Source organism: Sorex fumeus, unplaced genomic scaffold (genome assembly GCF_029834395.1).
Source record: "Sorex fumeus unplaced genomic scaffold, SorFum_2.1 ptg000063l, whole genome shotgun sequence".
Classification (NCBI taxonomy): domain Eukaryota; kingdom Metazoa; phylum Chordata; class Mammalia; order Eulipotyphla; family Soricidae; genus Sorex; species Sorex fumeus.
This window is the reverse complement of record NW_026606120.1, coordinates 78499814-78512627: the sequence shown is the minus strand read 5'-3', so window position 1 is coordinate 78512627 and position 12814 is coordinate 78499814. Positions and strand designations below refer to the sequence as shown.

The following is a 12814-nucleotide window of genomic DNA, read 5'->3' as shown; positions in this document are numbered from 1 at the left end:
AAAAAAGAAATAAATAAATAAAAAAGTGGGAAATTGTCAAGTATTGATCAAGTTCTGGTTATTAGGGCTTGACCTTGGGGATTTAGATTTGGGGGTGTAGCTTAACTATCCAAGTCACAGTTCGGCTGCAGGGGCGTGGTTCGGCTTTGGACTGTTGCTGCAGTTAAGGGACCCTGGTTCCGTTTCCCTGTGTGGGCCACTGTCAATAAGACTATTCAGTCTCGCAGACTCTTTCCCAAGTTCAAAAGTGAGAGGAGGATGTCTGGATGGGACCCACCAAGTATTCCCTCCTTTGTCCTTTCTGGAGTCCCTGGTCCCACCCACAGAGAACTATTTTTACCTTCTGCCTCAGTGGCCTGCCCAGCATTGGAATAGCCATCTGGGCAGTGTGACTGCCCGGGAAGGATCTTGCCCAAGGTCACTATTTGTGCTCTGCTCTCCCTGCAGCTGTTTCTAGAGAATTCTTGGTTTTCTGGCATGACTTTGCCTTCAGGGGTTTGATCCTTCTCTCCCCCAGATTTAGAAATTAATAAAACCCTTCCTAATTAGCACCACATGCTAGGTGACCCCTCCTAATTAGTACCACATCCTAGCAGAAGGAAAATGCTTAAGTCTGCAGATGTTTTAAGTTGTGGAAGACCATTAATAAAGGTTCTCTGCACAAGAACCATTTTAACAGAGAGGAATGGCTTTATTTGTGTATTCAGCCATGGTCCCACGCAGGCACATCGAGAAGAGACGTGGACATAGCTATTGTATGACCATTGTATGACCTTGTACTTCAGGGCCACCAAGAGCCCTTGACTATCATTTATATTTTGAAGTGGTTTCAGATAATTCCCCTAACACCCTGCTGATGCTGTGCATTTGTTTGGTTATGTTTTCCTGGAATAGGCAAAGATTGCTTTCTACCTGGTTCCCGTCCAAATGATTGCATGTTACACACCAGGAAAGGGGAGAGTAATAATGTTTGACTGCATTTATCTGCTACAAAATGAAGATAAGCACTAGTGCCCTTTCCAGCCTTTGCCCTTTAAGAGACTTTGGGAGCCACAGAGAGGTAGCTCAGTGTAGACCTCTTGCCTTGCATGTGCGGAGTCCTGGGTTTACTCCCTCTGAAACTTCACGCACACACACAAAAATAATAACAACAACAACAATAGATGGGGCTGGAGCAATAGCACAGCGAGTAGGACATTTGCCTTACACTTGGTCAACCAGGGTTTGATTCTCAGCATCCCATATGGTCCCCTGAGCACAATCAGGAGTAACTCCTGAGTGCAGAGCCAGGAGTAACCCCTGTGCATCGCCAGGTGTGACCCAAAAAGCAAATATATATATATATATATGATAATAACAACAATAGAAGAAAAGCGTTTGGGGCTAGCACCTTCTCAGCTCATGTACACAGGAGAAAAGCCAAGGAGGACCCCCACCCCTGTACACAGACACATGCCCCACACTCACCAGACAGTGGCTTTCCCTGAAGCAGCCAGGGAAGTGCTCGGGCATGTGTTCACAGTAGAGGTGAGACAGTGAGTGACAGCAGCAGGTGAGCGAGCAGAACCAAGACAGCAATCACAAGTCCCAGGGAATCGTCCCTGTCCCGCCAGCCCCCTCTGATCTGTGTATATCTGTATTTCCCACACCTGCTACCTCTTTCCACCTCTGCCCCATGCTGGCTGTGTGCCCTGGGCCATGTCTGCCACCCTTTCTGGTCCCTGGTTACTCCTTTGTAAATCAAGGGAGTCAGAGTGGGTAATTATCAGTGACCATGATGAAATAGGTCTAGACCAGTGGGCTCTGAGCTGCTGTGAGTCCTGCACTATATGGAGAGTCTGGGGCCCTGGATCTGTGCCTAGGTCCCCCTGGCTGTCACATGAGGAGCATCGCTGATACCTGCGTGCTGAGGACTATGGCCAGGATGTTGTCCTGGGCGGTCTGCACAGAAGTCGTGCTGACTGGGGTCTGCATTCCAGGCCCCTGGGCTTGGCAAGTTGATGTTCCATGTCCTGGGTGCATGCAGTATGCAGGCTAAATGATGACACTAATTTTTCTTGTTCTTTTCGATGGCCATACCCTGGGATGCCAGGGATCGAACCCAGCTCAGCTGGGTGCAAACCAAGCAGTCTACCTGCTGTACTATCTCTCCAACCCAGACTCATTCTCTTTTACAAATGCTGACGAATACATATGTCTTACACGGAGTCCCACACAGTTTGAGGATGGTTCTTTAACCTCCCAAAGTCTCACTTTCCTCTTCTGTGGGACAGGGCGGCTGCTTCGGGAACTTGCTAAGAAGGTTAAATGAGGTGATGCAGGGCAATGGGCACGGCACTGAGTAAGTGTTCAATAAATGCTGGTCGCTGTTATTTATAATAAGACTTCTTCCTTTCAAGCTCTGACATTCTGTGCTTCCAACTGTAGCATGTAATTAAACTGCAAAGCATCTGGCTTCCTGAGTCGAAAGAACAAGCCTGGAGGAAGGGAAAAGGAAGAGAAAGATCCTTCTGGGCTGCATACTTGTGTCCCAGCCTCAGTGCTAGGCGTCACAACAGGGAATGTTGCAGGATGCCAACACTCAGTGACAAGCCAGGGGGTGGGGAGGAGTTGGTGGTTCCCTGTTTAGTTCAGATGCTGGGGGAGATGTGAGCAGGCTGAAAGGTGAGAGTCAGATCAGCAGTGTGTTAGGGCTAAGAAGATCCCACAGCCCCTGGCATGGGTGAGCGTCCCTTGACCCCTGTTCCAGGTCAGGGGCTTTCTTGCAAGGACCCCTAGGAAGGCGGTGCTGTCAGAAGAGGTTAGAGTGGCGCCAGGACACCAGGGGCTTTATCCAAATCTGCAGGGAGGCTGTTACATTTCCTTGGAGTCAAAACAACTCTTTTCAATTCAAATTCAATGTCAAGCAGCGTCAAGATTTGACTATGAAATTTCCCTTCAATTTCCTTGGAGCGGAGCCTTCCAAACCGTCCCTCAAGGGGCCACATCTAGTCATGCTCAGTCCAGCTCTGCAGGTCTGATGTTTTGGTGCTTTGTCCCAGCACTCTAGAACTGCTGTCTTTATCCTGTCTTTATCGGGGGAAGTGCTAAGATGATGCCACCATGTTCAGGGGTGCCTGTCGTGCTGGGAATTGAACCTGGAAACTTGAACATGCCCAGCATACCCTCTAGCACTCTGAGCTCTCTCCTGATCCCCTTACCAACTTACCAGAGAGCCAGAGGGTGATTCAATGGCAAAGTACACTGTATTTGATCCCTGGCAATGCATAAATAGACAAACAAGCCAACTTTTGTAAGTCAAAAATATTTTTGAAAAAGGAAAAAAGGAGTAGGGAGGTCACAGAGGGGTGAGGAAGCACATGCTTTGCACGTGCCCAACCTCAGTCCAGCCCCTGAGACCTGCAGCACAACAGGACTGGGGACAGCCCCGAAAGTCCCCTCTACCTCTGAGCGGCACCACAGCCTCTGACCCTTGCACTCAACAGCTGGACCAGTTGGCCAAATATCATCAGAAGGAGCCCCTGGGTCCCCTAAGCACTGCCTGGGAAGCTTCCCTCCCTAAAAATAAGAAAATGATTTCCCTTCCATCATGCTAGGCCCCCTCAGAGGCCACCATAACTGGTCAGGCAGAGGTCATGATAAGCAGTTCCTCTTTCCAGAATCCACCCCCAAAGAACTGGAAACGTGTCCGATTACAGGGATGTGCATGATTGCAGAGGCCCTATTCACAATAGCCAAGTCCCGGAAATAGCCCAGTTGGCCACCAACTAGATGAACAGACCCACATGCCAAGGAGGAGCTGTATGTTGGGATATTAGCCATGAATGAAATGAGGAACCGACACATAAAATGTGAGTAAATCTCGATTGCATGATATCCGGTACAAGAAGCCAGATGTAAAAAGTCATAAATCGTGGGACTCCCATTGATAGGAAATATCCAGAACTGGTCAATCCATGGAGAGAGCAGATTGGTGGTTGCCAGGGGCTGGGCCAGAAGGAAGGGAATGGGGAGCAACTGTGTAATGAGTGGGAAAGAAAGTCCCATTATTTAGAACCCCAAACTCACCCGTAGTTTGGCAACTAAACCATTAAATCCCTCTTTATGGCTTACGCTACCTCACATCATTTCATTTTCACTTTCACAAAAGACTACCCTCTCATTTACCTGAGACCCTTCCCTAAGCCAAAGTTCTTGGATCAGGAATAAAAATTTCACGGTCCGACTACTGGCGTTGTTTAAAGGGCTGAACATGTACAAAATGAGAATCTTGGAGAACCTTCCTCCAGTCTTTGAAAGAAAAAGACAGGGAAAGGAAAGGCTCATCCCACACTAGGAAACAGTGCCCAGAAGAATCACTCTGGGTAGGAGAGATGGTACAAAGGGTAGGGTGCTTGCCTTGCACTCGGTGAACCTGGGATTAGTCCCTGGCACTCCAATATGGTCCCCTGAGCACCACCAGGAGTGAGTACTGGGCACTTCCTGGTGTGGTTATTCCCCCACCCCCTCAAAACAACAACAAAAGAGTCGCTCTTCATGGCCGGCAGACAGTGGGCACCTTCACACTTGGTATCCTTCCTCTTTCCCTTTCTCAGGGTAAGTTTATGACCCATGTAAACTGCTTTGCACAGGTTTGGGCCCAGGATCCTTCCATCATACTTGGGGGTCACCTGTATCTCAGTCTGAGATATGTCATTTTTCTTTCCCTTCATAGCAGACTTCACCCTGTACTCTCCCCTCTGGAGATACCTGTGGTTTTTATTTTTGGTACAGAGCTCTCTCTCTCTCTCTCTCTCTCTCTCTCTCTCTCTCTCTCTCTCTATATATATATATGTATGTATATATATGTATGTATATATACACATATATAATATTTCTCTAAATAAAACTATTTTACTTTAAAAATATGGTTTGGAGGCTGGAGCAATAGCACAGTGGGTAGGGCGTTTGCCTTGCACGCGGCCGACCTGGGTTCGATTCCCAGCACCCCATATGGTCCCCCAAGCACCGCCAGGGGTTATTCCTGAGTGCAGAGCCAAGAGTAACCCCTGAGCCCAAAAGCAAAAAAATAAAATAAAATAAAATATGGTTGGGCCCTTGCTCTAAAAGCATTTTTTTTTCAGGAATGTATCCTTTTGTTTTGCTTTGTTTTGTTTTTGGCCACATCTGATGGTGCTCAGCAATCACTCCTGACAGGTTTCAGGAACCATATGAGATCCTGGGAAGCAAACCTGGGCCAGCCACATGCAAGGTAAGTACTTTACCTGCTATACTGTCTCTCCGGCCCCTGTTTTGCATTGTTTTATTTACTTTTTAGACTTCTAGGGTACTTTAGATTTCTGGGTCTCCCAAGTGGCACTCAGCAGGCCTGGGGTCCCTCATGGCAATTCTTGGCCAGTCTGACCCATGCTGAGTGCACGGACTTGAGGATTTGCGCAGTCTGGGGTCTGTAGTGTCTGTGACTCCCCACGCCACTCTGCAGTGTTTGGGAGCCTTCAGAGCTGCACCCAGAGATGCTTGCGGAACCAGGTGGAGCTGGAGTGAAACTGGGGTCAACTGTACACAAAGCCTCTCTGTTAACCCCTAAACTATTTGTCTGACTCCCAGGATCCATTTAAATGGATGGGCTGTGGCTGGGGCTATGGCTGGGGCCAGAGAGATCGCACAGGGGTTTGTCTCGCATGTGACTGGCCCCAGTTTGATTTCTGATTTTGTGTCATCTCTGCATACCTCTAGGAGTGACTTCCTTATGTAGAACCAGAAGTTCCCAGCATGGCCAGTTGTGCCCCTGATCCCCCACTAAAGCTATGATAAAATAGGGGGTCGTCTTGGTGTTGAAGGATCAACGAAGTGGAATTGGGAGGTAAAGATACCCAAACCCCAGTTCTGATACTGTGTAAAACCAAGGCATCAGTACCCACCTTCCAGGGTTCTTAGCTCCGAGAGAATGCTGGTGGGTGACTGACAAATCCAACTTCCTGAACATGAATCACTGCTGGCCTCTAGTGGCTACTAGATCCATTACATAGTGAATGATCCCCTGACTTGAGCAAAGCCATAATCCCAGATGTGGCACCCCACCCCCACCCTCCCAACACACACACAGACACACAACACACACACACACACACACACACACACACACACAGAAAGAAGAAGTAGGGAAGTTTTCATTTTAGTTAGAATATGGAACCTATTAAACCCTCCTTTGGGGAGAACTTAAGGTATGATTTCTTGACTAGTTTGTAATCCATTTGTGTAGCAGTCCTGAAGTTTTTGAGACAGTATAAATTCTGTGGGATAAGATCCAAATCTGCTAATAAAACAAAACAAGAAAATAAATTTTATAGTGGTGAATTAAGGGGCAAAGAAATAGATCAGAGGCAAAGGATCCTGCCCTGCACACAGTTGATCCAGGTTCCACACCCCCACCCCCACACACACCACACGAGGTCCCCTGCCGGGCATGATTCCCAAGCACAGAGCCAGGAGTAAGCCCTGAGCAGTGCTGGGTGGGACCCCCCAAAGAAAAGCAACAAAATAGGGGTCAAATATAGAATGAAGAATAGGATTGGATTTTCAGGGTTGAGCTTAATGTGACCTATTCCCCTGCTGGTGCTCAATATTGTTTTGCAAAGTTACTTCTATAAACACAGGAGACTGAGCTAATTTGCCCAGTTAAGAGGATTTCCAAGAGAGTGTTGACATCACAGAAGTGGGGTTCCAGAAGGTGGGGGTCGCCAGCACTCCCACTTTCTTCAGAACATGACTCATGTTTGGACTAGTGCTTGTGGTTTATGAGGAAGTAGAGGCTCTGACCCCAAAGAGCCTTGTCACGCAGATTCTCACAGAGAGAACCTGGCTAGCTGGGACCAGAGTGAGAGAGGGATAGGAGGAAGGTAAGCGGCAGGGGGAGAGGCGGGGTGCCCTGTCGGAAGTGCTCTCACCTTGGGAAACTTCCAGAGGTAGCTGCATGGGCAGAAGTGGAGCTCCCCACTTCCACAGCTGTCTTTGAAGGTGCCTACTAGGGCCTGGCGGGCAGGGTTGTATGCAACAGACATGGATGAAAAAGTGTTTGTCTGGAATTCGAATGTAACTGGATGTCTCGCTAGGCTGGCAGGGAAAAGGAAGCAAACAAATGAGAGAACTAAGCTCAAACAATATAAAGTGAATCTTAAAGACACAACAGCAGGGGCGGGGATGGGGTTCGGGGTGAAGGCCAAGCGTTGCAAGTAACCTGGGTTCCCCACATTGCAAAGAAACCCAAGTAGACAAAACAGCATAGCATGAGACAAGAAGGACATCCAGGTGCTGGAGTCCTGAAAGCTGGTGGCTAGAGGAACCCAGGCTTTTATCCTCAGAAACACAGACACACACAGACACACACAGACACACATACACACTAGAGTAGTCATTTCCCCCATCCAAATGGCCAGTGAAAACACAAAAAGATGATGGAAATCATTAGCAGTCAGTCAATAATAGCCACAAAGCACTAGCACTTCACACCGACTAGGTTAGCTTCGAGCAAAAATGTCAAGTAAGGGAGCCAGAGTGATAGCAGCCAAGCGTTTGCCTTGCACATGGCTGACCCAAGTTCAATTCCCACCATCCCATACGGTCCTCCAAGCACCACCAGGAGTAATTTTCTGAGTGCAGAGCCAGGAGTGATCCCCAAGCATAAAGTGCCCTCAAACAAAAAAAGTTAAAAAAAAGTCAAGTAATATTCAGTTGGAAAGGAGGTAGAGAAAATTGAACCTTTATACACTCCTGTTGGGAAGGTAAACAATGTCACTACTTTGGAAGTCTGATGATTTTATACATTTTTTTTCCATACTGGGGCTTTAACCCAGGTCTCTCACATGTAAGGCTTACACTTTGCCTCTAAACCATATCACCAGTAAATGTTATGTAACCATATGACCCAGTAATTCTACCTCTTGATATATGTACTCAAATGATACTATTTGTCCACATAAAAAAGTACATGAATGTTCATAGCAGTTTCATTCATAATTAAAATCTACCCACAGGATGGAATACTATTTGGCTATAAAAAGAAATAAAATCTCGATATAGATATTATAGCATGAATAAACCTTGAAAATACAGTGAAGTAAAGAAGCTAGACACAAATGCTGCCTCTGAGTGCCCATCTGACACGCTTCGATTCTTTTTATTTGTTTGTTTTGCTTTTGGGGCCACACCTGATGGTACTAAGGAACTGCTCCCAAATCAGTGCTTCGGACCATGTGAAGGCAGGTGTTGAAACTGGGCCTCCCACATGCAAAACATGCCTACTTCCTTTTGAGCCTCCACTCCACAGCTCATAGGTAAAGCCCTTCCTCACTTTTTGGTATTAGGTAACCCAGACTTGTACCCTTTTCTACCCTCTGGGAAGTCCTGGTTCTTGCTTGTAAGTGTTGTGAAACCAAGAATTGCCCGCTTATTCTTTAGTTTTTTGTTTTGGGACCACACCTGGTGCTATTCAGGTGTCTTACACTCAGGAGTCACTTCTGGTGGGCCCTGGGGACCTTCAGGATGCCGGGGATGGTCCCAGGTTGGCCAATGCAAGGCAAATGCCCTCCCCACAGTACCATCGCTCTGGCTGCGACCACCACTTACTTTTTCCTTTACTCATCAGGACAGCCCTGTTAAGTAGGTGTCAGTAAATACTGAATGAATGAATTAACTGGGTGTGTGCTGGCTGCTCTCTCCAGATCCCACAGGTTCTCAGACCAGCAGGAAGCCAATGGCACTCTTAAGCACAAGCTGTCCATGGCTGCTCCTTCCCTCGATGACAATGGTGAGGATGCTCCTCATCTGCACGGTCAGCTGCCTTGAGGCCACCCATCATGCCCACATGATCAGCCGCTGTGAACTGGCCAAGTTGCTGAAGGAGGAGGACTTGGATGGGTTTGAGGGCTACTCCCTGAGTGACTGTGAGTGCCCATGCCTCCTCTCCCGGCTACAGCCTCTGGAGCCCTCGTTCTTTCTCCCTCAGATCTCATTTGAAGCCAGGTTCCATTAGCAATCTTGGAGCCGGATTGATATCATAGCGGGCAGGGCGTTTGCCTTGCACGTAGCTGACCCGGGTTCAATCCCTGGCATCCCATGTGGTCCCCTGAGCACTGCCAGAAATAACCTCAGAGTGCAGAGCCACGAGTAACCCCTGAGTATCTCTGGGTGTGGCCCCAAAACAAAAGCAATCAAATAGCAACCTCTCCCAAAAGACTTTCTAAATGTTCACTCCTTTATTCATCAAGCACTTAGTAGGTGTTGGGGATAGATAGAAAAACAGAGCTCCTCCCTGCACTGTGCTTGCTTTCTAGGGGGAAAGAGAAAAGTTATAAACTCATAAATGTATGAGCCCTTCCTGATCAATGGTGATATGTATTCTGCTGAAAAAGAAACTTGGAGAATGATAGGTGACATTGCTCTGAAAGGGGGAAGTTGAGGAGTCTGAGGAGGTGACATGGGGCAGTGCTGAAGTACAGTACTTGGTCCCCCAGCTGTCTGGAGGGAAGAGCATTCCAGGCAGAGGCAACAGCCAGTGCCAAGGCTTGGCCTTGCTCTGTTGGGGTGTGGGGTCAGGATGGGGGAATCTCTTTCTTTCACTCCAGATCTGTGTCTCACAGCACTGCTTTTATCTTGCTTTGTGATTGGGTTTTTTTTTTAGGTTGCTAATAGGGGACCACTGGATTAAGAAAGCATAAATGGACAGATAGACAGAGGGTGCACGGCTGACGGGTGGGTAGACGAAACAGAGGGTGAAAGGAAAAGGGAAGGGGTGATGAGACCATTCTTCACCTCCCAATCTCCCTCATCTCTGTTTCTGTCAGCAAGGCCCCTCTCACACCCCTCTCCCCTCCATTTGCAGGGATCTGCCTGGCTTTTGTGGAAAGCAACTTCAACACAACAAAGGTAAATGAAAACGTAGATGGCAGCTACGACTACGGCATCTTCCAGATCAACAGCCACCTCTGGTGCAACGATTACCTCAGCCACTCGGAAAACATTTGCCACGTGGAATGCAAAGGTCTGACTGGGAGGAGCGGTGAGGGGGGCCAGGATCTCCTCACAGGACTTCTCTCCCTGCCTTGCCGAGAGCCTGGGCAGAGGAGATGATGGGCAGCAAGATCCTCTTGAGAGCATCTGCCGTGACCTGAACATCTCCAAAGTTTCCAAGGAGCCGACAGGGCTGTAGGGCAGGAGCTGCAGCCACCAACGGTCCTGGAATGTATCAGACCCAAGCATGATACCTGTAGAGCTTGTGTCCTCCTGCTTCCTGTGAATGGAAGCTCGGATGAGCCCCACTTGGCTGAAGCGCAAACGGAGGCTTGGAGAACAAGTGTCAATGCCCAAGGCTCAGCTCCAGCCACTCGGCAGCTCTTTCTTGGGCTCAGGGTCAGACCAGAGGCCAAGTGCAAACTTCAAGCCTAGGTGCAAGGTGGCCCCCACGCCTGCTCTGAGGTGACTGATGTCCCTGGGCTCCTTCCCACAAGACCCTTCCTCTTAGGCGGGTCTTTGCCTTGGTCTCTCAGCTACTTGCATTGGCTTTTTCCTTTTCCGACAGATGGCCCCTAAATTTGGGGGAATAGGGGAACTTCCATTTCCTCTGATCAGGAAGTTGGTAATCAACAGGTCCAATGCACTGTCACTCCACCTGCCTGATCCGCCCACAGCTACCAACAATGGCTCCCAAACATTGGATAGCCTGTGTGCGGGAGGGAGGCTGCCCTGCAGGGTCACTCAGATCCGGGGGGGTGGAGTGGAACTAGGGAGTGTCTATCTCAGTGCTGGGGGGCTTCTCCTGTGCCCACATACAGAGCTGCTGTCTGTGAGTGTCTCTCTCTCTCCCTTTCAGAACTGCTTGTGCCTGATCTCCTCGCATCCGTCAACTGTGCCAAAAAGATTCTGTCCAGAGCAGGAGGGATGAGGAACTGGTGAGGAGGGAAGATGAACTAGGACTAGGGTAGATGGCAGCATCACTGGAAGGATGTGGTGACAGAAGAAGGAGCAGTGGGCAGGAACTGGCAGTGCCTAGCAGGCTTTGATTCACAAGGCCTGGGATTTTCTGGTTCTTTCTTGGATACAGCGTGGAGCAACCCTGGGTTGGTTGCAGTAAGAGACCCACTTAAGCTAAAGGAGAGAGAGGAAGAGGAGTCTTTTTAAAAATTTTTATTTTACTTATTCATTTATTTTTTTTTTTACATCATACCGGCAGTACTCAGGAGTGGTTCTGCACTCAGGAATTACTCTTGGCAGTGCTCTGGGGACTATATGGGACGCCCAGGATCGAACCTGGGTTGGCCACGTGCAAGGCAAATGCCCTACCCATTGTACTATTTCTCCAGCCCCCAAAATGAGGAGGCTTACAGAGCCCAGCCAAGAGGCTTGGGGAAACCTTGGGAAGAAAATGGAAATAAGACTGCGAAGTGTTTGCAGGAGGGGCCAGAGCCACAGTGGGTAAGGAGCTTGTTTACATGCAGCTGACCCGGGTTTGATTCACTGGCATCCTTTATGATCCCCTGAGCCAGGCAGAAGTAATTCCTGAGTGCAGAGCCAGCTAGATGGGACCCAAAAACCCTAGTCTACTGGCTACTGCTTTGCTGGGAATGTGGCTCACAGCACCCCCTGTATGCCAGCTTTCTCCACTCCTGATGGGCCCCTCAAGTTCCACCACTAAAGTCCTAAGCAGTCATGAGGATGGCTTCAGTCCAGACCAAGTACCTGGGATGCAAAGTCCCCTAGATCAGCTCTTGGTTCCATAATTGGAGCCATAGGAGCATTTGCACGAAACAATCGTGTCTAGGTGTAGCTAGCAGCAACATTTTCAGTGGAAAAAGAAATGTCCTATTCCCCAGAGAGGTAGACACCCTCAAACAATCAACTCAGCCATGGTGGGTGTTCCAATGGTTACTGAACTTCTCTGAATTTCACAGTGAACAGATAAATTAATTATATAAGCGCCTGCCCTCTCCAGGTGACTGTGTGGTGCTGGGCAAACTCTCAGGTACCTCAGGGGTACCTTAAGACTGACTCTTTCCAGAGAGAGAGTCTGTGGGGCAAGGGGGTGGGCAACATTTTTCTTGAGTAACTCTTGGCCCAAGACAAACAGGGCCCATTCCTGTCATAGGAGAAAACTGTTCGAAAATGTAGACGCACCCGAATGGGGGAAGAGCAAAGGCCACAGATGAGGACAATTGAAAGGAAGCATCAGAAGGGCCATGGGAGGCCGGAGCAGAGATCCACAAAGGAGACCCAGGGAGTGGCCGCGGGGGCTCACAGAGCACTGGGTCAGGGTGGATGGAAGCCAGAACCAGTGTTTTGTCTCCACAGGGTGAGGTGGAAGCTGCACTGTGAGGGCCGACCACTCTCTTACTGGTTGACCAGCTGTCACCTGGAATGAGGAGGGGAAAGCCGGCTTGCTGTGGAGTTTTTCCAGAACTTCCCTCTCTCCTCACTTGGGGATTCTTCATCTCTTCGGTCCTTTGCTTTCATTCTGTGTCACTTTCTTCCCTCTCCTTCACAAGCCAAATGGTACCAGAGCCCCAGGACTAAAGGATTTCCAAGGGCTGCCTCCTCGTTCCCGTGCAATTCCAGGCCCCTAGCTCCTGACTGTCATTTGTAAAATCAAGGGGACCCCGATGAAGTTTCTATATTTTGAGAATTATTAAAGCATTCCTTGTATGAAGAAAGTTCACATTTTCCTGATTGAATTTGAGTGCCTACTGCAATCGGAGCATAGTACTAAAACCTATTGTCTGCGACATGTTCATTGTAAAGTGGAGACCTGTGTGAGCAGTTTCAC

The 12814-nt window shown here is 48.7% G+C and overlaps 1 protein-coding gene across 1 annotated transcript; it reads left to right on the top strand.

The window, feature by feature from the left end:
• Positions 1-8728: 8728 nt before the first annotated feature.
• Positions 8729-12443, top strand: LYZL6 (lysozyme like 6). The gene is made up of 4 exons (XM_056128019.1): positions 8729-8942; positions 9881-10039; positions 10868-10946; positions 12343-12443. The coding sequence occupies exons 1-4, from the start codon at positions 8753-8755 to the stop codon at positions 12410-12412; spliced, it is 498 nt and encodes a 165-aa protein (XP_055983994.1). The 5' UTR covers positions 8729-8752; the 3' UTR covers positions 12413-12443.
• Positions 12444-12814: the final 371 nt, after the last annotated feature.